The 25,116-nt window shown below is 48.7% G+C and overlaps 11 protein-coding genes; 4 read left to right on the top strand and 7 right to left on the bottom strand.

Annotated features, from left to right (window-relative positions):
* Positions 1-2,671: 2,671 nt before the first annotated feature.
* Positions 2,672-5,181, top strand: FFUJ_03414 (uncharacterized protein; the record flags this gene model as incomplete). XM_023575259.1 has 4 exons in its annotated part: positions 2,672-2,812; positions 2,865-3,440; positions 3,502-4,074; positions 4,138-5,181. The coding sequence occupies 4 exons, from the start codon at positions 2,672-2,674 to the stop codon at positions 5,179-5,181; spliced, it is 2,334 nt and encodes a 777-aa protein (XP_023428469.1).
* Positions 5,182-5,592: 411 nt separating this feature from the next.
* On the bottom strand, positions 5,593-6,330 carry FFUJ_03413 (uncharacterized protein; the record flags this gene model as incomplete). XM_023575258.1 has 3 exons in its annotated part: positions 5,593-5,695; positions 5,743-5,824; positions 5,871-6,330. 3 exons carry the CDS (start codon positions 6,328-6,330, stop codon positions 5,593-5,595), a joined length of 645 nt encoding a protein of 214 aa, XP_023428468.1.
* Positions 6,331-7,106: 776 nt separating this feature from the next.
* FFUJ_03412 (uncharacterized protein) lies at positions 7,107-7,939 on the bottom strand (the record flags this gene model as incomplete). XM_023575257.1 has 2 exons in its annotated part: positions 7,107-7,710; positions 7,761-7,939. 2 exons carry the CDS (start codon positions 7,937-7,939, stop codon positions 7,107-7,109), a joined length of 783 nt encoding a protein of 260 aa, XP_023428467.1.
* A 724-nt stretch (positions 7,940-8,663) lies between these two features.
* On the bottom strand, positions 8,664-10,048 carry FFUJ_03411 (uncharacterized protein; the record flags this gene model as incomplete). XM_023575256.1 has 3 exons in its annotated part: positions 8,664-9,021; positions 9,068-9,528; positions 9,578-10,048. The coding sequence occupies 3 exons, from the start codon at positions 10,046-10,048 to the stop codon at positions 8,664-8,666; spliced, it is 1,290 nt and encodes a 429-aa protein (XP_023428466.1).
* A 642-nt stretch (positions 10,049-10,690) lies between these two features.
* Positions 10,691-12,358, bottom strand: FFUJ_03410 (related to cercosporin resistance protein; the record flags this gene model as incomplete). The annotated part of the gene is made up of 1 exon (XM_023575255.1): positions 10,691-12,358. The coding sequence occupies one exon, from the start codon at positions 12,356-12,358 to the stop codon at positions 10,691-10,693; it is 1,668 nt and encodes a 555-aa protein (XP_023428465.1).
* A 2,560-nt stretch (positions 12,359-14,918) lies between these two features.
* FFUJ_03409 (uncharacterized protein) lies at positions 14,919-16,159 on the top strand (the record flags this gene model as incomplete). XM_023575254.1 has 4 exons in its annotated part: positions 14,919-15,201; positions 15,266-15,630; positions 15,685-15,725; positions 15,775-16,159. 4 exons carry the CDS (start codon positions 14,919-14,921, stop codon positions 16,157-16,159), a joined length of 1,074 nt encoding a protein of 357 aa, XP_023428464.1.
* Positions 16,160-16,367: 208 nt separating this feature from the next.
* FFUJ_03408 (putative gibberellin synthesis family protein) lies at positions 16,368-17,285 on the bottom strand (the record flags this gene model as incomplete). The annotated part of the gene is made up of 1 exon (XM_023575253.1): positions 16,368-17,285. One exon carries the CDS (start codon positions 17,283-17,285, stop codon positions 16,368-16,370), a length of 918 nt encoding a protein of 305 aa, XP_023428463.1.
* A 381-nt stretch (positions 17,286-17,666) lies between these two features.
* Positions 17,667-18,651, bottom strand: FFUJ_03407 (related to CTA1-catalase A, peroxisomal; the record flags this gene model as incomplete). XM_023575252.1 has 5 exons in its annotated part: positions 17,667-17,772; positions 17,822-17,886; positions 17,946-18,164; positions 18,253-18,373; positions 18,473-18,651. 5 exons carry the CDS (start codon positions 18,649-18,651, stop codon positions 17,667-17,669), a joined length of 690 nt encoding a protein of 229 aa, XP_023428462.1.
* A 1,760-nt stretch (positions 18,652-20,411) lies between these two features.
* Positions 20,412-21,532, top strand: FFUJ_03406 (uncharacterized protein; the record flags this gene model as incomplete). XM_023575250.1 has 4 exons in its annotated part: positions 20,412-20,516; positions 20,567-20,796; positions 20,865-21,217; positions 21,267-21,532. The coding sequence occupies 4 exons, from the start codon at positions 20,412-20,414 to the stop codon at positions 21,530-21,532; spliced, it is 954 nt and encodes a 317-aa protein (XP_023428461.1).
* Positions 21,533-22,530: 998 nt separating this feature from the next.
* FFUJ_03405 (uncharacterized protein) lies at positions 22,531-23,076 on the top strand (the record flags this gene model as incomplete). The annotated part of the gene is made up of 1 exon (XM_023575249.1): positions 22,531-23,076. One exon carries the CDS (start codon positions 22,531-22,533, stop codon positions 23,074-23,076), a length of 546 nt encoding a protein of 181 aa, XP_023428460.1.
* Positions 23,077-23,429: 353 nt separating this feature from the next.
* FFUJ_03404 (related to alcohol dehydrogenase I-ADH1) lies at positions 23,430-24,542 on the bottom strand (the record flags this gene model as incomplete). XM_023575248.1 has 2 exons in its annotated part: positions 23,430-24,361; positions 24,413-24,542. 2 exons carry the CDS (start codon positions 24,540-24,542, stop codon positions 23,430-23,432), a joined length of 1,062 nt encoding a protein of 353 aa, XP_023428459.1.
* Positions 24,543-25,116: the final 574 nt, after the last annotated feature.

The following is a 25,116-nucleotide window of genomic DNA, read 5'->3' as shown; positions in this document are numbered from 1 at the left end:
TCTACATAGATTCATTCAACTAAATGCATCTCCCGAATAGCACTAATATCAGTGAGCTTGCAGTAAGAATAAACTGATCGTGTCTTTCGGTTTGAACTTAGCGAACTGTATGATTTGCTAAAACTACAAAAAGAAAAGGTGAAACACGTTGGTTGTTCGTCGTCAACACTCTCACACTCAGTCTCAGCTTACAGCCTCACCGTGAATATTAGAGAGCTGAGTCGGTTCAACATTCCTCTCTCAACGCTCATGAATACCAATTGTTTCAACTCGGTATCATACCCCTAAACTTGCACTGACCGACCTGGATTATTGTATTTTCCTGCTCCATCTAAGGATATTGCTATGGTCTTGTTTCATTCTGAAGTCTATTTATCTGATTCTTGGTTGGTAACCTTTAAACCACAACGCAGAACGGTTTCCAAAAGTCTTTAATTAGTAGTCCTCTAATGCCCTGACTCTCGTACCCAGAAGCATGAATAAGCCCTCTCAGTACATTTCATGCATTCCGAGACTGTGGCGTTGTCAGGAAAAAAGACCTTTGGTAGTGGTCGAAGCTTCGCTTGGTGAAACACACAACTGAGGGCGGCTAATGCTCCAAGCTTGAACCCTGAATGCCATCTCATCCCGCCCACAACGCAGTAAAGAAAGTTTTCCACCTCGTTTGAGACGATTTGCTAGTGGCGAGTTCAGCTATAAGGCGGGAAGCGAGAGACGGGATCTGGAACCAGATGCGTCTAGACCGTAAAAGTCTGACATGCAACAGACAAGCTCAACCTTGTTAACGAGCTTTTCTCGTCTCGCCTTGTCTTGTCTTGTGAAGGCTTTGCTCAACGATAATCCCTTCTGGACTTTTATGAGTTCAGTTCAGTTCCGAACCCGAGGACTCGGACTCCGGTCTCCATGATTCGGTATCCAGTCAAGTCAATATTGCCTTGTTGGCTCCAGGTATGATATGACGCCTGCACGACATTGCAATTGCGGGGTTCTTTGAGTTACGGGTAGAGAGGTGTTTAGTTCACGATGGTCAAAGGCTATTGATTCATGATGACAGAAGAAGACCTCATGCTGGGCTTACTCTGCATGCCGAGCTAGAGCCAGAACAAGTGATGGTCAGGTCCCGCCCCTGGTCTGGGCTGACTCTAGCTCTGACCTGTCTGGAGTCTCTGGACCTGCCCCTTGGTCTAAGCAGAAAACTAGGCTTGGCTGAATTCCCCAAAATGGTTCGAGTATTGAAAGTCTCCCGACGCCTTCGAGTCCCCCAGTCGGTGCGGCTGAGGAGTTTGGGTTGCCATCCACAAGTTGACGGACAATTCGTTGTCAGACTGGAACTGAGAGAGAGTGATAATAAATGGCGGTCGCAGAAAGAATTGCCGTAAAAATGTATCAAGTTTCAGGGATTGTAGCTGGAGATGATCCTTGCTGTTGGAGATAATCTGGCATATCCCAGTGGAGCTGAAGAAATCTGCCTAACAAAGACAAGACCCGTGGAGTAATAGAGGCCCTGTTTTAATTCCCGAAATTTCGGGACGTCACAGATTAACACAATTTCGTTGACCTTGAAAGAGATTGCGCCACTTTCTCTTCAAGATTGCTTGCTTGCTTAGAGTTAGTTAGGCTCTCAAGTTTGCCCGGGACGACCGGTTAAAAGAACGATGATCATTCATCATCATTGATTCTGTTCGTGGTGTTGTGTGACTGTCGATGCATCATGCAGAGATACACACCAACTTCTCTCTGCTGTAACTTGTTGACTTGTATTGCGCAAGCTGTGACCAAAGCCTAAGGTAATGCTGCTAGCTTCGGTGGGTGGTGTTCGAGATGCTCCGATAGATCGGATCGGAGAGTCCAATGGGCTAACAAACGGTGTACGATACGATACTACATCCTTTTCTGTCTCAATGCCAGGTTCTTGGGTTCGGGACTAAATCGACAGTTTTTGCTTTTTCGTCAATGAGCACTGATCATCTATGGGTTCAATGCTTTGTATGGAGTAGTATGCAGTGCTCTACAACAAACAAGACAAACCACGTCAAGAGCCAGCTCATAGCTTCTAGACTCTAGTTAATAGGCGAGCTACCTGCAGGGATCTACGACCAGCTCAAAAACGACAAGACGCTGAACAAGCTAGACAAGTCAATGAGAAAAAGGACGCTAATGCGGTGGCTTGATAGTGTCTTACCTCTTGGGTTTGGTCTTGGCTTGAATTCAAATTCGACCGTCGGGGCCCTGTCTTGCCGGGTTCAAGGGTTCGCCCTGTTGGGCAAGGCTAGGCTTGGTGCGTTGTGACAGTTCAGAGCAGCTTAGAGAGAGATCCAATATTAACATGGCCATATGCCCCCCCTGGGCGAGGTCTGAGATCTTTCGTCTTGTCTTGAATCTTCTGGAGATCTCTTACGTAGGACCCGTCATGGAACCCTGCGCCTGACGTCTCTTCCCCTTCGATATGGCCGTATCACTTGAGTTGTGATGGGGTTTTTATTTTATTTTACGCGCTCGTAAAAGAAACGACAGGGCCTTTTTTCTAAACAGAGCAGGGGATTTAACGAACAAAGACTCGTTCACCTGCAACATCCCGACGACGCGGCTTGCTGCAGATTTGTCCAGCTGCTTTTGATCGTGGATATTTTTGGCATTCTGGCCAAAAGCACATATATATACGACTCTCACTATGCCGTCTATACAGGTGAACTCTAGACAGAGTTCCCTGCGGTTCAGCGCTTTTGTGAATGGGAGAATGGATCATCATCCGACTGTGAAGCGGTGGGATGGAGCTGCGAGAACGTGCACAGAATGGGACAACATTCGACGAGTGAGTCGGTCGAGAATCACTCGTGAAACTGAATATCTAATTACAGAAACAGGACCCTGAACTGTGGTTTCGAAATGGAAACTGCATGGTGCATCTCCACGCAAAAGGTCATTCTCAACGAGGTCCCTCCTTCAAGGTCCCCTTCTCAGCACTCCTCGAAGCCCAATGCTACCCCCTCATCCAAAGATTTCTCGTGTGGGAGGGCGTTCAAGCACCCAATCTTCGCGAGCTCATGAGATGGAGTAAGAAAAACACAACACGCAAAATCGAACTATACATCCCGCCACCTCCGACGACAGATAAAACACAAGCTTTCAACTACCACCTCGCAACACGCAATTTCTTCGCCTGGGTGTTTCGAAGATCCATGGTCGGATACAGTCTCGGCAATGCTCTTATTGGTCTTCTCCACAGTATGCATGAGTTTCGGTCCGGCGTGGACGACAATGTCTCAGATATGATGGAGTATTTCGACGAGGAGGGCTATCTCGACATGGCCAACCAGCCAAACCACGCACTGGCGATATTGCAGCTCGCAGAGTGTTTTCAAATGAAGGATCTGTACATCCGAGCTTTTGCACATTGCGTCGGCATGAGCGAATACTTGTTCGAAAATGCTGGGTTTCAGGTTTGTTGTTTATCTCTTTCTGAGCAAGAATGCTAAGGCCAGCCGCTGACGAAGAGAATAGGAGCTCAGCCCTTCAACACGCAAGCTCATACGTAAGGGACACCTCGAACTTGATTATCGCATGACGCGGTCATCGTCTATGCTGAAGACCTTTCTGGACGATGAGTTGTCAGAGGCTCATTTGAGCGTCTCAGCAGGCGCCCGGGCACATCTTGAGCGCTTCCGAAGTTTTTTGTTATCGTTTTATACGACGAAGCTGGGATACTACCCGCCGACTGCGGACTCTGGCAACGACTTGTTTGATCCCGCTATTTTACGGATCATGCGTGAGGACTTTGAGGCTTTGTATGATCTACTCGTTGATGATCAGTATACCTCATCACATACCATGCCGCCTACAGCGCACGGAGGGATCTGTACTATTCAACTGGTTCAATCTTTCGACTTTGAACATGGATACGATATTCTTGATCATCCACTGCCGCTTCTCCCAGACACGAATGGCAATAACTCACGGCGCATGTCTTGGTTTCCTGGGCGTGTGACTCTCAGATCGGATCGCAGAGTAACAGCTCACACAGCGCTGATCAACGCATCTAATTTGATGAAGCCAGGAGTCGCACAGAATGACCTCGTGAGAGCATATCGACGCTTCGAAGAAGATTCTATCATGTCGCCAAACAAGGCAGACAAGCAGGAGAAGGTGTCGCTGGTGGATGCTCGCAAGGTCCGATGGATTCTCATCTACGCAACATACCAAGTCCTTCGCTACGCAACGGACACGGCAACAGATTTGCAAGAGGATGAGATCAACGAGGCTCACTACAGTCTATCGGCGTTGACTGACAAGCTTCCACCCTGGGATACTCCTCGCGATCTGGACCGTATCCTGAGACGCCAGACCCAGTACGTTACTAGCGGACCGACCTGGAGTTTGCAACAGGATGGTGCTGCAGACGCAGGAGAAGATTCCTTTGGGAAGATCGAGATCAAGCCGGACATCGACTACTTCGCTCTCACTCACCGAGATCGTCCCCAGACACAACACGACAACCGCAAGATGGAGCGTCGAGCATCAATGCCTTCACGTCCATCGCGCTCAAACTCATTCACACAGGCACTTAGCCGCTCTTCAACAATTCGACGATCCATGCGCATGTTTAAATCACCCTCTACCACACCACCTCAATCAATCACACCACCTTCACGACCAACATACCACGAAATCGTTGTCCACGGCTACGGCAACGGTACAAACGATGTAAGCATCGACACAGACGGAAGCGACACAAAAACAGACGACACATACAACACAACCCCCGAGAGCATCGAAACCAACGACACCGAGTCACCCCTCGACACCCCTCCCCTAACAGAGTACTACGTCGAGCCCGCGATCCCTAAAGATGTAAAAGCACGCCGCGAACGCCGCCGCGACGTAATGTCCATGGTCGCACGCTCAATGTCCGGCCGCGTCTCCAAGCGCAGCCGACCCATCAGCGCGATATTCTCCGACTCGCGCTACGCAGACGAGGTTGAGAGCCGACGACACAGCATGTTTCCGCAGCCGCTGCGGATAAAGACACAGGTGGAGGAGCCGTATATCGTGAATGAGGATGCGGATTGGGCGGCGATGCAGACGTTTATGGAGAGTCCGGGGGAGATGACGGAGGAGGATGATGATATGATGCCTGCTTGGGAGCAGTATGCTGATCTGGGAGGGTTGACTGATATGAGATGAGAATGAGATTTGCCGAGGAGGAGATGTGTGGCCGCTATTACGCTTGACGCGTTTTTCTATGTTTGTTTTTTTGGTCGTTATAAGCGAATACCCCTATTTCTTTATGAAATGACATGTCTAGACGATAGTTATAGCTAGCTTTATTATGTTTGCTGTGGGAGGTACGGGTGAGGTTGGAAGGTTAGTAGTTAATCATCAAATACTGATGTCAGTTGCTCTTACTGCGATCTGCTGATGGGAATGAATGCCATTATTCGACCGTGGTAAGTTCAAAGTGGTTCTTCCAATATTCATTAAGCCTCAAAGCACTCTTACCCAGCTCGTCATTCACAAATCATCCCTCATTGCCATTGCTCATACATGTCCGTAAAGTACTAAAAAAGACGTTCAACTAGACCCCTTGTGCTTATTCTATGCCGTCTTTACTGTTTGGCTTGAAGCGAGTGTCAAGCCATCGAGAATATCTCCTCCAAACTTGGAGATCATGTAGGTCGGAAGGACAATCCAGGCACCACTAATAGGGAATTAGTATTAATTCTAGCACATCGTATCGGCACTTACTTGGGAATTATCCAAAGAGTAAGTAGGTCCATCGGTGTGTTGTGAGCAATATTGTCAAAGCCACTATAATACTCATTGGCCCCTGAGTCCGTTAGATCTGATCCCATGCATAGGACAGACTCACTTACAGTATAGGATCGTCTTGCTCAGCGTCATAACAGCAGCACTAAAGCCAATCAAAACAGCCAGCGCACCATCACGCCCACTCAAAGTCCTCTTCGCACCATCAAGCGTCTTGTCCGTGCGTGTCCACAGCATGTACAAATACACCAAGTACATGACCGTCTCAACAACATTCAATGCCGTCTGGGCAGCCGTGAAGCCGTTCTTGGCATTGAACGCCTTCCATCCGTATACGTGATCGACCTCGCCGTACAGCGCATACGGGACGTATAATGGCCAGTGGAGGAAACCCTCAGGCATGGTGTGAGGTCTGCCAAAGACGTAGCCTATATCCCATATGACGAGGGGCAATGATACAGCAAGCCAGAGAATTGTTGTTGATGAGGCTGTATGATGCCACGTATGGGCAGCGTGTTTCTTGGACGATCCATTTGAAAATGAGGGGTTCGAGTCCGTGTTCTTCATCGTTCGTTTTGGTGTAGTTGGTGTAGGAGGATATCGATTGTAGTAAAAGTTTCAGTGCCAACAGTCTCGCCTCGAGAACTTGTTCTTGTAGTAACCATTTCGAATCAAAGACAACTTTGTTTATAATATATAATAGTTGGAAGAAGAAAAGTGGTGTTATTTGACGGACAATAGCACTGTGACATCAGGTCAACTCCCGATGCTGAAAGTCGGATCACTCGACATCCGAGGTGCCTGTTTGGGTAATTGAGTGTCAGAACCGTAAAAAAAGCCCCTGGGGAATTGGTGGGCGGGCGCTGGTCGTTAGTGGACTGTCGGTAGTTGGGACTGTCACACTAGCGTACCCGTAGATTCCTATTGGCGCAAAGGGGCGTTTTCGGCTGCCGTTTAAATTGCCCAGACGTATTCGCTTTGGGCGTATTGTATGAGGTGGCTCTGAATAGGATTCGCATACGCTGTCATGAGACGACGCGTTGCAGTAAATTGTCCGCATGGATTGATTGACTTTGGGATACTCAATTCTTCAAAACGCCGAGCGTCTATTCTGAACTTACTCTCAGCTTAGTGCCTGGTACCTACTACCTGTCATCAATGGCTTGTCTACGCCCACAACATGTACATGTCTGGCCGCTCTCGCGTTGATACGCGAATATGATCATCAACTGTTTTGATAGCGTACCTGGACCAACATGGCAGGCATCTTAGCTCAATGAGGTCATTGTCTATAACTAATGCAGATCATAATGATCCGCTGTGCAATGCATGCATCAGGCATCTCAGCTACCAAATGTATCACCTCCACTCTCAAGAAACTCCACCTCGGCTGGCGTCGCCTCCCTCCCAAGCGCCTTGTTTCTATGTGGATATCTCCCAAACCTCTTGATAATCACTATATGCTTCTCCTCGAATACTTTATTCGTCTTACCAACTGCCTTTGCTGCTTCAGGATCCGCCTGCACTACTTCTCTTGCTTTCCTCTCGTACTCATCTGCACCGCCTGTTCCCTCCATCAAGCTCAGTATATCCTGGTTCATCTGCTCAAAAGCAGCGACAGCCTTTTCGTGCGCAGATATATCTTCTGAGTGCATCAAGGGCATGTAGAACCAGTTGCGGTGGGAGAAGACCCAGCGGATCTCGGGTGCCTTATCTGGGATGTCCTGCTTGATGGCTTCGAGGGATACTTGCTGCGCGATAGGGTCGAAGTAAGTGAAGCAGATTGATGACTTGTCCCCACGATATGAGTTGCGTGGGATTTGGTCGAGCAGAATGATGAGACTCAACCAGTCTAGCGAGTTCCGAGGCTTGGCAACGGACAGAAGCTCTTGCGCGGATGTAACTCCTGCGTTACGGATGGCTTCTAGTACAGGGCTGAATCGAGTGCTAGGATGCGTTAGAGGGCATGGTCGATTGAGAGCAAGGGTGCGACTTACACGCAGACATTGTCAAACTCTTTGTCTGAGAAGAACCATCTCTTTTGCAGTTCTCCAGGAGCGATGATACGGTTGGCCTCCTCGGGGATATGCTCAAACCAGAAACTCCGTAGCTCGTCAAGTTTATCATGAGTGAGATGCTCTTTGAGGTCGTCTAGATTCTTGATCTGAGAGCCCATATTGATAGGCTGAGACTGCTCCTGTAGCCTGAACGTAGACGAACTAAATGGCTTTCCTCCAGAGAAATATTGCTGGTAGAGCCTTGTTGGTGCTGCGACTAACGTGCTCGCCAGGGGAATTTGAGAGATTGCGCCCCTATGATCTGAGATCCATTCAGCACTCCAGTAACAAATAAAGATGAAGAACGACCAACATGCGAGCCGACGAGCTGTACTACCCCAAGTAGAAGGTGCTTTCACGGGCGCCCTCATGATGAGACTTACTTGAGGGTTTGAGAAATGATATAGGAACTGCAAAGCGAGGGATGGAGTCTGCGCTAGGGAGATTGACGTCTGGTGTAAGTGTTATAGCAAGAATTAACCTGACAAATCAATCAGTGAAGTTGTAGCACGAAATTGGAATTGGTATCGCGATCGGAAGCCAACTCTGGCGATCCTCGCGCGGAATCCCCACTCTCGGACCCTCGCTAGACCTCGGTTTTCCGAGATGGAGTCTATGACCAATCTTCGGCGCTTGCTCTCCCCGATTCAGTATACGCTTGTTCACATTTTCTTATGACACTTTAGAAGAAGAAAAAAAATTGCAAATTCAGGATATTAAGTACTAGTCTACTCTGACCGGGGGACTTCTGGATCTTGAAAGATCTGTATATGGAGCATTAAGGTGAACAACACAATCGTGTAAACAGGAGCTTTACAAGCACGACCTCAAGCTACCAACAGCTTAAACCATCAGGAGAGCAATGAGAACGGCGAAAGCACTAGCTCCTCCAGCGACGAACTTGGAGCTTGCGGAGTTGACAACAGGGGTGACTCCGGTAGGAGTGGGAGTAGTCTCTCCAGCACCAGTAGTAGCATCAGCGGTAGCGGTGACAGTAGCAAGAGCAGAGACATCAATGGCCTTGAGTGTCTTGAGAAGTTCGGGGGTGGTGTAAGTAGGCTGGCTGTCGTCGGCGTAGCTGATGACTGAGAAAGGGAGCTTGGAGACGGGGGTTGCGCCCGGGAAAGCAAGGCGGTCATCAGCTTCAGCGGCGGGCTTGAGATCAGCGCGGTCAAAGGGGTCGTCGGCAGGGTTGAGGACACTGTTGCTGTCAGTATTGTTGGTGGTCAAATAGAAGCATGACTTACCCATCGATAACGTGAGCGACACCGTTGAAGAGAAGAACATTGGTGAAGAGAATCTTAGCACCATTCACCCAAGCACTTCCATCCTCAGCAACAGTAAACGTCAAATCAGCACCTTGCAGACTAGGAACGCTGACGTTGGCCAGATCCGTAGAGAAGAGAACATCGTCGACAATGTGGTACTTCAACACCTCCTGCAGAGTCTTGAGATCAGCGCTCTCGAGGACTGAACCAATAGCCTCAAAGGCAGGGTCGTTGGGGATGAAGACGGTGAAGTCAGAGATGTTGACAAGAGTAGAGGAGTCGCGGTCCAAGTTGCCAAAGTTGTAGGGGAGGTCAGCTGCGTTGAGAGCGGCGTTGAAGTTGAGGAGGTTGTCGCGGCGGGTGAAAAGTTGGAGAGGAGCACCGAAGCTGAGAGGCTTGTCGACTTTGTGGATGATGACCGAGTCACCGACCCTGATATCCTGCAAATCATTAGTACCGATTCAATGCCTGAGATGGAGCATTGCTTACGGCTTCAGTCACATAGGATAGAGTCTCTTCTCCAGAGATGACAACAACATCATCGCCATCCTTCACAATACCATTATACTGACCACCCGTAAAGTTGCCAAACGGCTGACGATAATTGACAAAGCTCGAGTCTAGAAGCGACTGCACAAACACAGGAATGTCGGTAGCAACCTTGGCAGGATAATAGCCCTTGAAGACATGGTTTGACAACAGAGCACCAATGGCGATGGTGTCGTTGCGCTGAGAAATAGCTTCACCCTCAGGAATGTCTCGGGGGACCGAGGCAAAAGCCTCGTTGGTGGGAGCAAAGATGGTGATGTTGCTGGCGGATGCCAGAGTCTCTGCGATGTCGGGCACGAGAGCGAGGAGCTCGGCGAGAGTGGAGAGGTCGGATTGGGAGGAGAGAATGCTGGCGAGGTCGGATTGAGCGACCACGGCGGATGCGAGGGCTGCGAGATTGAGGAGTCTCATCTTGGAGGCTTTTGATACTGAAGAAGATAATGAGGTTGGTGATAGCTGTTGAGCTGAGAGCGATTGTGATGTTGTGATGCTTGGAGTGTGAAGCTGTGAGTGATGAGACTTCTCTTCTCCCCGCGCTTCTCTCTTCACTTTATACACAACATCTCCCCATGAAGCCAACCTCAAACCTCAAACAAACTCCTTCCTCAATTCCTCCTCACTTCCATACCAAGCATCTCCCTCAGAGTCAAAGCATCATCGACTCTCGCTCATCCCATGCATAACGCTCTGTGATCATGATGTTGATCCCCAACTACCAGGGTCTCACATCTAACACATATAAAATCCACGGCCAAAATTCACCGTCTCCATAAAAGACCCTGGGGAAAGACAAGCTTAATTGCCAGCACAGCCCTGATTGCTTATTGCACAGCCTTAAAGCCTCCCGAGAGTCGTGTACGTCATTTGTGAGTCTACCCGTGTAAGTGACAGGACACGGATTCCCGCGCCAAAAACATCCCTGTAGGATTTAACGGCTTCTAGACCCTTTCTGCAGGAGAAAAATTCAAGCTACAGGGAATAAGGTGCATGTTACTCCATAGACTAAAGATTAATTACTAGATTGGTGTAAAGTACAGAGTCGGTAGGAATGGATTAGAAATGTCCATTGGGGCTGAGTCCTTCGATTTCCTGTTCTGCAACCTCCCTCTGCAGATTCTCCTCATAGCGCTCGATAATACTCTCGTAATCATCCAACCAAACGCCCAGCCATTCCACAGATCCTATGATCCTCGTGTTCCAGTTGCCCATGTGCGGATCGAGCTTTAGCAGCGCTTCCTTGACGGAAATGAGTTTCTGCATGGCTTCTCGCACGTGCAGGGTTTCGCGGGTCAGGATTTGACTGTATGTGTTTCCCGGTGCAGACACTGCCACGAAGACTTTGATGAGGATGGAGAGTGTGTAGCTCACCGCTGGACCGAAGCAGAGGGAGGGAAGGGATAGGATGGTGGAGGCGTCCATTTCGAGGACTATTGAGATGGCGAGGTGGCAGGCTTCTACTATGGAGTGGAGAGCAGTTGCTGTTGCTTGGGTTATGGGACCGCGGGCAAAGTCGTGGACGCCGATTCTTTCGGAGATGTAGGGGGATGTGAAGAGGGTTTTGTTGGTGATTGTATGTAGAACTGGTTCGTTGACATGTATCGCGACGAGCATTCTCCAGAAACGAAGTTGAACATCGCCCGCAAGAGGTCTGTTGCTCAGTTCGTTCAAATCATTGTAGACCTGGTTCCTCGTAGCTGCCACAACATCAGAGTTGACGTCGAGAAACGTGCGAGTATTGCAAAGCTCAAGAGCACTAGCAACCTTCGCGTGAAGTCGAATCGTATAAAGCATCTCCAAGAACAACTGATCCGACCCATCAGCCTCCAACGCCCCCAGAGCCTCATAATGCACCGTTCCCCAATCAAAATCATGCGCTCGTCTCAGCCCAACAGCCTTCATCGTAGAAGTCATCCAGCCCGCCAACCAAATCTTCTGCATCTCCAGCGTCAGCGGCCCCTGGATCCGGAAGAACCACGCCGGTGCAGAAGTCTGCATTTCCGCACCTCCAAGACCAAGCTCCACGCTGAGATCGTGTGCCAGCGACACAAGCTGATTCGGGTTCCCGTGGTTGCAGTCGAGGGAGGGCCGGATCCAGAGACCGATTATTAGCGCGGCCTGGACGAGATCTAGGGAGGGCCGTTTGAGACCGACGGCTGCTTGGCCGAGGATTTCGAAAGTCTTGATCCGTAGGTCTTCTTGTGTTTGGGGATCGATCTGGGCGGAGGAGGGGGCCATGGTGAAGGCGAGCATGGATATGAGCTTGACGGGTGCTCCTGTCCTGAGGGAGTCTAGCCATGAGCGTGCTGAGGTGGTGTCGACTGAAGGTATAAGGTACCAGAACTGTCCAGCGGTTGTTGAGCAGACCTCCAGACATCGAAGCTGAGTATCGTAGTCTAGACGAGAATCCAGAAAGCCCAGCTCTGATGGCCCAGCATTTGTCTGTGGCCAAGCTCCATCAGAGAACACCGAAGTAGCCCTCGTCGAAGCAGCATAAGTCGACAACCTCAAGGTCGAAATGGTAGCACCATCAAGTTTATCCTGCAGATTCCTAACCTGATCCTCCAGCTCAGCAATCCTATCTCTCTGCCACTTTCTCGCAGCAGGAACACAAGTGAGGTTGTAACGAGAGCATCGTTCACAGATGGATGACTCTTCCGGCGATGGCTCGCATTTGACTTTGAGGGCCTGACAGGCTTCGCAGGCACGAGATCTCTTCTTCATGGCGGTATGAATTCGAGCATTTCTGGAGTCGTGTAAGTGAGGACTTGGGGGGGGGGGGGGGGGGGGGGGTTTATGAGGGAGTCATGGTGGCTTAGCACTTGGTAGGTTGTATTGTAGATGGTTGATTGCTGAGGATTGCGGGGTGGTTGCCACTACTGGATCGTCATAAGTGATCAGAGCGCTAGAGCTATTCAACAGAGGCCATGAGTAAACTTCTCGAAATTATTGTTCTGGTGTAGCTCGTGCTGTGGTGACACTTAGTAGGCGACTTTTTTTTCTTTTGGTTGCGTGTGAATGCTTTCCGAACATTCACCCTATACCCTGCAATGCCCATTCTCTATCCTCTGTTATGGCGCTTTGCACAGCGCTTCTGTTAAGTATTAGCTTCAAGTGATCTATGTAGAAACTCTAACAGAAGTAGCAGTGCTTGTTTATCCATGTAGCTATTCAATACACTCAAGATAGACTGGTGGTGTTTGTCTAGTGCAAGAGAATGAATCTACAACAAGCCATCACTTATAAGCTTGAGTGTCAAGGGAAGGTCACAAATGAACAAAACATGGTCAACCCAACTACCAGCCAATCGCATAAAGACCAGAAATCTCTTCTATTGTTTTGCACAGCCCCGTAAAGTAACTCTACAAAAATGCTCAATAAAGGCATTGCTCGTGTTGACCATGCACGGGTGAGTCAATGCCCATTGAGCAGACGCACGACGACAAACTTGAGTGTTTCCATATACGTTTTCAATTAATGGGGCTCTAAATTGGCCAAGAACAGAAGTGGGTTGTTATCTGAGGTAGTTGAACTGCCCTTTATTGAACGGCTGCGAGAGTGCAGTTGTAGGAGGCAGTGAGATTTGACCTGAGAGAGTCAATGACATCATACTCAGTCGAGCTTACCACCAGCATCATCTATCATCTCCGCAGTGAAGTGTTGGTAATCTCAGTGGCTGACATGACCCTCCAATTATATACAAGCACGACTCTTCGCTGCATTGACCGCCCATCAATTCTCTAGGCCCATATCTGTAACAACTTCCATCTGGGAGCCGTAGCGGAGCCGAAGACAGGGTCCAGGCTTACAGGGCTTGCCTATGAGATCCGTCCAGTGTCACCAAGAATGTTAGGTAGCAATCGGATGATCTGCTTTCTTTTGCTAGGGTACTATTATATGCAAACTTTCTTTTTTCCTATCTCCACGCTTCAAAATACGGGTGGTAACCTCAACATAATAAAGCTGCTCTGCTATTCCTCTGAAGACATCCACTACAGCCTCACAAAGCCCTACAGCGGCCGCTATCAATAGCGTGCGAAACACGCCGACCATGCACGTGGCATGTTTCACAGTGGACTGGAGTCCTAGACCATTGGTTCTAGGCTCGAAGCTAGAAAACATCCGTTCCACCGGTGCATAATTATAGGTAGTGTTAGACCCTGATCGTCCGCTATTGAGGTGACGAGGATGTTGAGCCGCAATTTGGAGCTGGGAACAGAGATGAGACGAGATCTGGTCAGTTGTGAGAGCTCGTTTGTGCGAGATTGCATCTGCTGTTTTGCTTTTGTAGAAGTTTCTTCAGTGGGAGAGACCCGCTATAGATGTGGTCTGTTGGTCTTTGTTGAAGAAGTATCTATGCATCAAGGAACCGCCTTGTTTGGCCAACATCAAAAGCCGAAAAGATTTTATTACGCATCGTATGAGTTGAGTGTCGTGGTTAGGTTCGCTCGCTCCTAATACCAGTCCCGGATCTTCACCGAGCAACCCTCAGAGAATTTTCGCAAAAGCATCAAATTCAGCTCTCCTCTTCCCTGCTACTCACCACGTTTTTTCCCAATCAAAGTTCGATAGTGTCAAGTTCGTCTCGTCGGCATATTTCTTTTGTTACAGAAAGCAAGGGCCTGGCGGTAATATGCGGCCGGTGACATGGGCCCACCTGACTCGAAGAAGAGTGTCGCTTCACGATCCGTGATGTGTACTACCATTGAAGCATTTCTCAAGACGTTTTCTGGAACATCTACTTGTTTCACGTGTAGGGCTGTCAAGCGACTTGTTCTCAATTCTAGCTAACTTCGTAGTAGCATCAATATCTTGAGCAATGTTGGCATCATTCTTCAGGGAGACGACTCGCAAAACACCCCAAAGCATACTCGTCTATCTCCTACCAACCATGCACGAGCCCCATATAACGTACCAGCAGATATGCAGCCCTGAGGATCTCTGGATGAAGCCCTAACACCCCCGGTCCAACCAGAGATCGAGTCTCGCCTCATGCTCTGGGATCCCCCGCCGAAGATCGATCGCTGCGGATCCCGAGAATGGATGCTTCATCCGTGCTTCTTATCCTTCGATAGGATCAACGTTATTAGTTGGGCGCAGACATCAGGATCCGCAAGATCTGAAGGCTTAGCGGCGATGCTGTGTTGGATATGTATGTGAGCTTCCCATCGTTTGCTTACTATCTCGTTCGTTTCCTTGTTTTTATACTTCCTGTCCCCTTTCTCCTTAGGGTTTCTTTGCTGAACGCTTCTAATTGAACGAGTTTAGTCACAGAGTTATCGCCATGGGGGACTTATGGAAAGGGCCAAACTTTATCGAAGTCGATGCTGGTGAGAATGACATGAATATTGCGAGTATCGCTTGGGGAATATCGCTTGGAGTCGGACTATTCACGTTCACCAAAGGGATACAACAAACCATCAAGTCATGGAGGAGAGGACGCAGGATGAACCACTATATCATACTGCTATGGCTGGAGTGGACGAGCAGCTGTATCATGAGCGCTGTCACTTGGTGTTATCTACGAAATTACATCCCCGGCGGGTTTCCAGTTTTCTTTACTCTAAGTGAGTCACCGCTGCTATCATGCTGGCGTCCCTTGTGTTCTCGAAGAAGAGGCTAACAGTGCAGTTTTCCTTTGGTGTATCCAACTTCAAGCACTCATTCAAATCATCATCAACCGGATCGCGATTCTCATGGTAAACCGACAAAATGCCAAGCGACTCAAGATATACTCCTTCATCATCATATTATGCATCAACATCAGTGTTTTCACAATCTGGATCCCGGCTCGGCTGCAGGTTAACAAGACCTGGATCGACATCAACAAAGTCTGGGATAGAATTGAGAAGGTTATCTTTTTAGTGGTTGATGCAGGTCTCAACCTGTACTTTATACACCTCGTGCGATCAAGGCTGATTGCGAACGGCCTGACCAAGTACACCCGGCTGTTTCGGTTCAACTTGGGCATGATTGCTGTGTCGATGACTATGGACGTATGTTTTATTACCACCCCCTGATCTGCTGCTTTAGATACTGACTATGCTCAGATCCTTCTCATCGCAATGATGTCCCTACCGAACGACATTGTGTAAGTCATGCTAGCTCAACCCCTCACCATTACTGACCCATTATCACAGCTACGTCCAGTTCCACCCTCTCGCCTATCTCGTCAAACTCCACATCGAAATGAACATGGCAGACCTCATCATCAAGGTCGTCAAGGCCAGCAACAACAGCGACTATCCCGACTACTCCGGTTCCAGATCCCATAGCACTCAAAAGAAGAGCTCAAAACAGACCGGAAAAAGCAAAATACCTTCAGCAATGTTTGTTGGTGGCAACACCACGTTTATCGAAGCGAATACAGACGATATAGAGCTGGTAGATCGATTGGAGGGAGGTATCCAGAAGACTACACGAACGGAAGTTGTTGTTAAGCAGGCGAGGAGGTCTGAGTACGATGATGTGGCTAGCGATACGGGGTCAACGCGGCAACTACAGAGGGAGCACTTCACAGTATGAGGTGTGTTTGGGTAATATATACAGTAATTGAATTGGCTTTTCGAACCTAGATGCCATGAGATGGTAAAGTTTCAATGCTAACAGACGACTGCTACCATATCAGTGGACCAGGATAACTATATACGATACCCCTTTCTTTCGTTTGATAGAGCCATTACAACAATATAATATAAGCACGATAGAAAGCTAGAATTGTCCAATGCTATGCCTAGTTCATATATTTTGCAAACCACTCCAAGAACTGATCAGGCTCCCTCTGAAAGTACGTATATCCATCCCACCTCTTATCCGTCCCCTCAATCCACTTCAACTTCTTATCCTGGATAGGGATATTATCATAAACAGACTGAACATCCTTCGGCGTCGTGCAAGGATCATCGCGAACCTGATACAGAAACGTCGGCACGTTGGCGTGCTTCGCATCAGTCGGCGGCGACAATTGACTTATATGAAAACTCGTCTTCATGAAGAATTGTCGATCAGCTTCTTCCATGTACGATGCCGGAGCGCCCATTTTGTCAAGCATCACAGCAATGGAGGACCCTGCTGATATAGGCTGGGGCGCAATCATGCATCTTACGCCTTTGAAGGCTTCAGGGCGATGTCTCATTGCTGAGAGTGTTGCGTTTGCACCAGCACAGCGACTAAACAGTCCAATCGTCATGTCCTTTGTGTCATCCTGCCCACGAACATATTTCAACGATCCAAGAACATCGCGCCACTCGAAGAAGCCAAAGAGACCTTGGTTTCCACTTCCACTAAGTCCATGGTTCCTCAAATCATATGCAAGAACATTATACCCCGCATCATGAAGAATCTTGTAATCAGGTATGAAATTTACTTCAAAGTCATTCCCGGGCATGAGTTGATTCCAAGGTTCGAGATGCGAAGGGATACCAGCGCGGTTGAACCAGTGAGGATGGTTGGCGATGATGATCTTGTTGGAGCCCTTGCAGGGGATGAACCAGCCTTCCAGAGGGACACCGTCATCGGATGGGAAGTAGATGTCTTCGAATTCGAGGCCTTCTTCATTTGGATAGTGCATTATCGGCGCAAGGTCCCATCCTCTGAAGTCGTTGACCACGGCCTTGATAGTGGCCTTGATCTCTGCGTCTGTTCGGGCCATGGTTGTGAATGTTTGTAAATTGACGACGGTGAATCGGGGCTGTGTATCAACATATACATGGACATGATTGAGTGAGGTGGTCAATTTTGTCTTAAATGCTGATGTACTTGAATCCTTCGCGCGTTTTCGCTTTTGAGTCGGGTTTATCACAGGTCGTGGCACTCAGCCAGCTTCTTTATCACCGCTTATCTCCATCTTTGGTCCAGGATTCTGCATATTGTCAGCATCATAGACTCCCCTCACGACTCAATCCCACGATCATCTCACGATATTCGGAGCGGATAAATCGGAATTGCAAACTTAAAATTCTCCAGGATTACATAAAGGATTCAGGCTAGAAAGTCACGGACGGAAACCGGCAGATGAGTACAGTATTGTGTCTCAGTCCCTTGACTTTGGGGAACTCAACCTGATGTTGACCCAGAAGATCATAAATGCCTTGCGCATAATCCTCCGAGATGTTTTACACCTGCGCCAAACACTTGCTCTATACTTCTGTCAGCTGAAGTCTTATTCAAAATAGCTTGATTGCTTACCTTGATCTCGGGAGCTTGATGCGGCGAAGACCCTTGGCTGTATTGTAGCGAGTATTTTTCTTCTCCTGCTCACTCATAATCCTCGTCCACAGATCCTTCGCTTGATCGTAGCAATTCTTCTTACCCTCAAGTCAACAGTGACTAACCCTGCTTTCGATGTTGTCGCTGACCTGATACGGCGCCTCAGCGACACGAGCTCTGAACTTGTAAGCGAAGCTGTTGGGAGCAGATTGACACCGATGCGACGGTACTGAGCGTCGCGGTAGAAGAACACGTGGAACTGAAGAAGAGGGTCAGGAGAGTCCTCAATACCAGGAACCATACTGCTAGGCGAAAACGCAACCTGTTCCATATTGTGATGGTAGTTCCCGGGTTCTTGTTAAGAACCAATCTTCCAAAATCCTTCATCGGAACTGCGATTGCGGCCAAACCTTTGTGACATCAAAAGGATCAAACCCAAGCTTGTCGGGATCCGCCTGTTTAGGATCCATGACCAGTACATGCGCTGTCCTCTCAATCTCCTCACCCTTCTCAACGGCCCCCCAAAGATCTCTGTTCGAGTAATCAGGAGCCTCGCGGCACATTTATATGGAGTCACAGCCAGTAAACTGCTTCTGATCGTGCTTGGACAAGCTCTTCGTTGGAGTTTACCCAATTGGTTTGGCATCCGTAGCCGTGGTTGAAGCGCCATCCTTGGGGAGTTCCGTGATCTTTGAAGAACATGAGGCCTGCGTGATTAGCTTCGGGGATGTGAGTATCAGCGCCATAGCATTGCCAAGGGCCCGGGGAGGATGCTGGCGAGGGTCGAGTTGGTTGGAGTTGAGAGACATTGTAGATACTGAAGTATTTTGCTACATTCATATTAAAGCTTGTGGATAAGACCAGAAGAATGCATAACTTGGTGGAAAAGGTAGCACGACTTCTATCTTATAGAAATAGCACTCAATTGAAAGCCTCTGAGTCTCTGAGAGTCTGCACTCCAAGACCGGAGGTATCTACGGATCATTGACACATCGTCAAACCCAATACAAAGAAACGTGCATATTTGTGCGACATGATGACAGTGTAATTAGTGGATCAATCTGAGTACTTAGAGATTTTTCGGAGTTTTTGTTCTAACTAGACGCCATTCATTAGTAAGAGCTGTTGAAGCTGACATTGTGAACACAGATATGCTAGCATATTGTGGTCATGGGATGGTAACAGACCAAACACTCCGCCCGACAAACTGCACTGGCAGATATCGATAGCTCTCTGAGCTGAGGCGTGTTAATATATTTGTGAAGTAATTTAAGAATGTCGGTTAAGTTTCGCTATTATCGGGCAGTTGATCGTCTTCGGTCTTGAGTGAACGCTTTAGTTGACTCCGATGTCATCGGCCTCCGGGGCAACTGATTGGTCTACCATTTTGCCTGTCAGATGAGTTCTATATCTTCCCAAGGGAAAGGTCTATAAGGGGGTTTGACAAAAAGCAAGGCCGATTAAAAGGACGCTCAGCCTTGAGTGTTTTCTGACTTTGGACGACCATGGCTCCGAGAAAATCCGGCGCCCCGAGACTCCCATTTCTACGTCAAAAAGCAATTGATGAGAGAGAATAGAGGCCGAGGCACTTAGACGGCACCTTATTATAGGGTGTCAAAATAAACCTAGCAAAGAGTCCCCTAAGTTTAGGCTATATTTACCTAAGTATTTTTATCGTTCAGGGTAAAGGTCTTGAGTTTTCTTTCCTCTCTCAGTAGGCCTTTGAGCCCTTGACAGATGTCACACTACTCGATGTCCCGAGACAACTTCGCTTACTTGATGACGAAAGTAGCTACTGCGATCTGGTGGTGGTCAGTAAATGTCCCCGAAACGAGACATTCCAGTCAGAAACTTTACCCTATAACAACAGATTGCGCTGATTCTTATACATAGATTAACGAAAAGAAGCCTGTGTCAACCGTCCTTGAGATTCAGGGATGTAAGATGTCAAACCGCAAAGTATTCCCAGTCATCATACTCCAGGCTCAGCTTCAAGTGGCGGAAAGTGCCCAGGGGTTGAGCAACAACGGCATATCTCGTTCCTGGCCCTCATCAAAAATAACTTTCTTAGCGTGCAGATCGACCAGATCTGGGCTTCCCGGCCCTGAAACTCTATCCGAGCACAAGTCTCGATCTCAGACATCCACTGGAATTTGACCAAGCATTGGCGGCCAACACAATTACCCAATGCGTTTAAGCAAGGACTTAGGACGGAGTAGCTCGGCTTTAGAGGGTCTTAGGTGCGTGCTGTGCTTAAATTGGCAGTGGTCCAATCACTATGCTGACACCAGTCGAACGCGCCCCGTCTTGACATGCAGATGATATGCATGTCAGACTTATTAGAGACCGGGCGACCAATGGGTAATACGAAAAACAAGCGATTGCTGACAATTGACGGAAAATTCGCAGTATCAGATGTCCGATTAAGTGCGGTGATTAGAAATGAGTTGGAGATGAAGATGGAGTTGCGGTATATAAAGACACGAGTTGAGCTATGATGGAGGAAGCTTCGAACGCATCATTCATCAAACATCACACACTATCCTCTTCAAAGATATTATCAGACATAATGGTTACTGTTGCAGTTGCAGGCGGCACAGGCAAAGTCGGCCGAACTCTCGTGGAGGCTATTGTTGCTGCAGGAGAACATAAAGTTGTTATCCTCAGTCGAGAGGTAAGCTTTTCACAAGAAAGTTTTATGAACGTAACTAACAGAAACCGAAGGAAAACAAGATACTAGAAGAAGAGATTGGAGCTCCTGTCTTGGCCGTGGATATCCACAACATCGATGCCCTGACTCAGCTCTTTGAAAAGCACAATATACACACAGTCATTTCGACACTTGGCATGAACGGACCTGAGCCTATCGAAATTGATATTATCCGTGCGTCAGAAGCATCCCAGGCAACAAAACGATTCATCTCAAGTGATTGGGGTCTTCCCCATACAGAAGAGTAAGCAAACGCTTGACAAATGCCTCATTGTCCGCATTGAAAAAAGAAGCACTAACAAAGAGTTATAGGCATGCAGCTCAAGCCAATTCAGCAAACAACAAACTCCGTGCTCAAGATGAGCTACGCAAGACAAACCTCGAATGGACCTCCATCCATATCGGCTTCTTTCTTGATTTCTGGGGCTCCCCTAAATCAGCTGCGAAATCAAACTTGCACACTCCTTCAACCTTTGTCGATATCAAACATCGAGCTGCTGCCATCCCAGGATCTGGAGACGTTCCCGTTACGTTCACGTATAGTCGAGATGTAGCCAATTTTGTTGCTGCACTTCTCAACCTTGAGAAGTGGGACGAAGCAACGTATATCATTGGTGACAAAGTCACATTCAATGAATTGGTGAAGATTGCAGAAGAAGCTACAGGTACGCGACGAGCTTTGTGGGTAAAGCTAGGAATGCTAATTTTCAATAGGTGACAAGTTCAGCGTTGTTTATGATAGTGTTAAGACGCTGGAGAAGGGAGAGTTGAGTGAGCTGCCAGGCCATGAGGCGATGTTTGCCAATATTCCTGCCCCCAAGGCGGTCATGAAAAAGGTGATGTCTGCCTATGGTTTGTGGGCAGAGACTGGTGGCTTCAACTTGGATGAGAGCAAGGCTCTGAACAAGGTCTTCCCTGACATCAAGACCATTACTGTTCGGGAATTTCTGGAAGATGCTTGGGGTAACGAGAAGAAATAGGGTTGATAACGCTTAGCTTCTCGTTTGTTGATGTTCTGTTCACTTCAAACATAGATTTGATACAGTCTTCTTCGTAGTATCATTTCGATAAAACGGCAAAAACTTTTAACTATATGCCCAAAGTGTTTACACCAGAAGCTCTTGTGAATCATAAAACATGTGGTAATCACCTGCAAGATGAGATAGTGTGAACCACTAGCGGAGGGAACTTCCTTTCAGGCCCGTGCCTCTGGATCGCCGGGCCAATATTTTGTCTTAGATCTAGATACCTTGTTTCGTCCCTTGCCGAGACTAGATTCAACACGCGTTTGTTCCTGGCCGATCTCCAATGACAGCAACTACTTCCCCTCACTAGACCTGGCACAATAATCTCATCTTCAAATCTCGTATTGACTCAACTCAAATGCTCTAAGCGCCAAGCTCAAACACCAGGAACCAAGATCCGTTACGTCGCAAGCAGCCACCCAAACGCCGACCGTCACAAGATAACAGATTCTGGTAATATGCCCTGAATATCAAGCCATGCGCCGCAAAAACCGGAGGCGGCTCTCTTCAGAGTTGCAAAACGCCGGGCGCATCGAGCAGAGGCACTTCATCGCTACAGCAACATCAGATCTGGATGTTCAAAAATAGCCGACACTGAGAGAAAAAGAGGCTTGACGCTTTGTCGGAATTGGAAATGATGTTGGGGGAGTAGATGGTTGCGGGTGGTGGAGTAGATGCATCGTGGCTGGAATGTCTTTGGCGTTTTTGAGCGAAGCCGCCGCACGCGGCATGAGAGAGGAACTACAATGAAGAGAGAAGATCGGATGGCAAAGTTTTCCGTTGGGAGCTTGAGAATGCTATGCATATAAACCCCCGAGGGCTTGGTATGTCTCGCATTTCTCTTCACCTCTCATCACACTCTCAAACAGATACAGTTTCACCAACATCGTCACTCGTTGCAACAACCACCAACCACTCGCTCCGACACACACAACTCCAAGCTCAACTTCAAAATGAAGAAGTTCTTGCTCGTCGCCCTCTCAGCCACCGGCGTTCTCGCCGTCCAATACTCTCCAAGCTTTCCCCTCCTCGCAGTCCGTCAAGTCGTAGAGGTTCCCTGCGCCGACCAGAACCTCAAGGACTGCGGCACCGGCTGTATTCAAACCGACTGGACATGCTGTCCCAGCCGCGCAGGTGGATGTCCTCCTACAGCTTATTGCGAAGTCGGAACGAACCAGCAGTACGGATGCTGTCCTAACGGCAGTATCTGCAATGGCGAGGGCGGTGGTACTACTCGTGCTGATACGACTACTATTGTTCAGGGTGGAGGAGGCGCGGAGACCCAGTCTCCTATCTTGGAGGGATCTTCGACTGCTGTTATTGTTCCTCCTCCTGTTGATACTGCCTCTGTTCCCCCTGTTGTCCCGAGCCCTGTTGCGCCGGTTCCTGTGCCCGGAACACCCTACCCCACGCCCAGCACGGTTATCGTTAATGAAGGATCGTCGAAGAAGTTCAGTTTGGCTGCAGTTTTGGCTGGTATCGCTGCGCTCATCTTTTGATCCAGTGAAGTATTCTTTGTCGCAGAATGGAATAGGCTGCTTGCTTGATTAGAACGATGGCCTAGGATGAAGGGATGCCTGAAGGATTGGGCACACAATTTTAGTAAATGGGCTGTGACACGCTCGTATCTGATGGAATGTAATTACTTGCAATCAATTGAGAGGTATTGATGGAGACGCTGAACTTCACTGTTCAAGTAACAGGAGCAATAGCCTGTAAGTGCAGTCAAAAGATCTTGCCGAGATGTACGAAACTTGGTCATGTGAAAAGTGTGGTATCTATTAATGCTACGTACTATACGTTAAAGCCAAAGGCACATGCCGTCCAGCTATATATTCTCATAAATCATCATTTACTCAATCTTGACGCAGACCTTGCCCTGGTGCTTGCCAGACCACTGGTACTCATAGGCCTCACGGAGCTGCTCCAGAGAGAAGATCTTGGGGTCAACGACAGGTCGAAGCTTATCAGGGTTGGCCTCAACAGCACGGCACATATCCTCCATCTGGGCACGGCTTCCAACAAGGAGACCTCGGGTAGTGCAGAGGTTGGAAAGACAGTCGAGGAAACCAGGGTCGCTCTTGTCGGTGCCGCCAACGAAGCCGATAATAGAGATGACACCGTCGATCTTGATGGCGTTGAGGGACTGCTTCATGGATGTAGGGCCTGCAACCTCGATGATGTGGTCGACACCAGCACCGCCGGTGAGCTCCTTGGCCTTGGCTCCCCACTCAGGAGTCTCGCGGTAGTTGATGATGTGGTCGGCACCAAGCTTCTCAAGAAGCTTGGCCTTCTCAGCAGAGCTGGTAGTAGCGATGACCTTGGCTCCAGCAGCCTTGGCGAACTGAACAGCAAAGATGCTGACACCACCGGTACCCTGGGTGAGAACCCACTGGCCGGGAAGGAGCTTCTTGCCCTCAAGGCCGTAAAGACCGTTCCAGGCAGTGAGACCAGCGCAGGTGAGGGTAGCAGCCTCGTGGAAGTCGAGGTTAGAGGGCATGGGGACAAGGCCGTGCTCATCGAAGGCACCGATGGTGCGGAAAGTTCCGTCTGTTACACCACCGAGACCGGTCTGGATGCTGAGCTGGTCGAGAGATCCGCCGATGTGGCCCTGGTTGAAGAGAGTGACGACCTTATCGCCGGGACGGAAGCGGGTGACGTTCTTGCCGACGGCCAGGACAGTACCGGCGCCATCGGAGCCGGGGACGACGCCGTCCTTGGCGGGGAAGGGGTACTTTCCAAGAGGGAGGATAAGATCGCGGTAGTTGAGGGAAGCACCCTGGACTGTGAAGTGTTAAAAGATTGTTGTGGGTGTGAAGTGAAGTTGGAACTTACTCTTGACGAGGACTTGGCCGTCGCCGAGCTCGGGAACAGACTCCTCGCTGAACTTCAGACCGCTGAAGTCCTTTCCATCACGGGAGGGGATGGTCCATTGCTTGACAGTCTTGGGAATAGATTGAGCCATTGTGAAGTATGGAGTTGAGGCTGTTGATATGCTGTGTAAGGTTCGAATTGTGTGATTGATGATGATACCGATTATCAACGACGCTTGATCCAGTCTATATATACTTGCTAATCGATCAGATAATAAGAAAAATCTTTATAAAGAAACCGTCAAGGTAATTCTCGAAACATGCAGATTTGTAAGGAACCAACGTCTGTGCATGGGATTTGTAACGCAACCTCCAGCTCTTGAGATCCATCATCCATCCATCACTGACGTAACTCTTGTCGTTTTGCCGTGATAGCTCTTCTCCAGTTGTGGCAAAGCTTCAACTGCCGGGCCATGGGAACCAATGACGGGCTTGGGACTAAGAGTTCCGAGTTCCACTTGTTTCTGTAGATAATGAAGCCATCATGTTTTTTTTTCCCCTGCGGTCCACTGTCCGTCCGCTGTAAGTTATGGTACCCACACGGATCCGAAGTGTCAAAGCCTTTCGTTGCCGGTTCGAGAGTCGAGAGCCGCCGGTTGCTCGGGGCGTTACCTCTTTCGGAGGGTGAGATGGTGTTGATGTTGGGAAAAGTCATTGGAGGGTGTA

This window comes from Fusarium fujikuroi, chromosome FFUJ_chr03, assembly GCF_900079805.1.
Source record: "Fusarium fujikuroi IMI 58289 draft genome, chromosome FFUJ_chr03".
Lineage (NCBI taxonomy): Eukaryota > Fungi > Ascomycota > Sordariomycetes > Hypocreales > Nectriaceae > Fusarium > Fusarium fujikuroi.
Note: the sequence above shows the minus strand (reverse complement) of the source record. Positions and strands in the feature narration are given on the sequence as shown.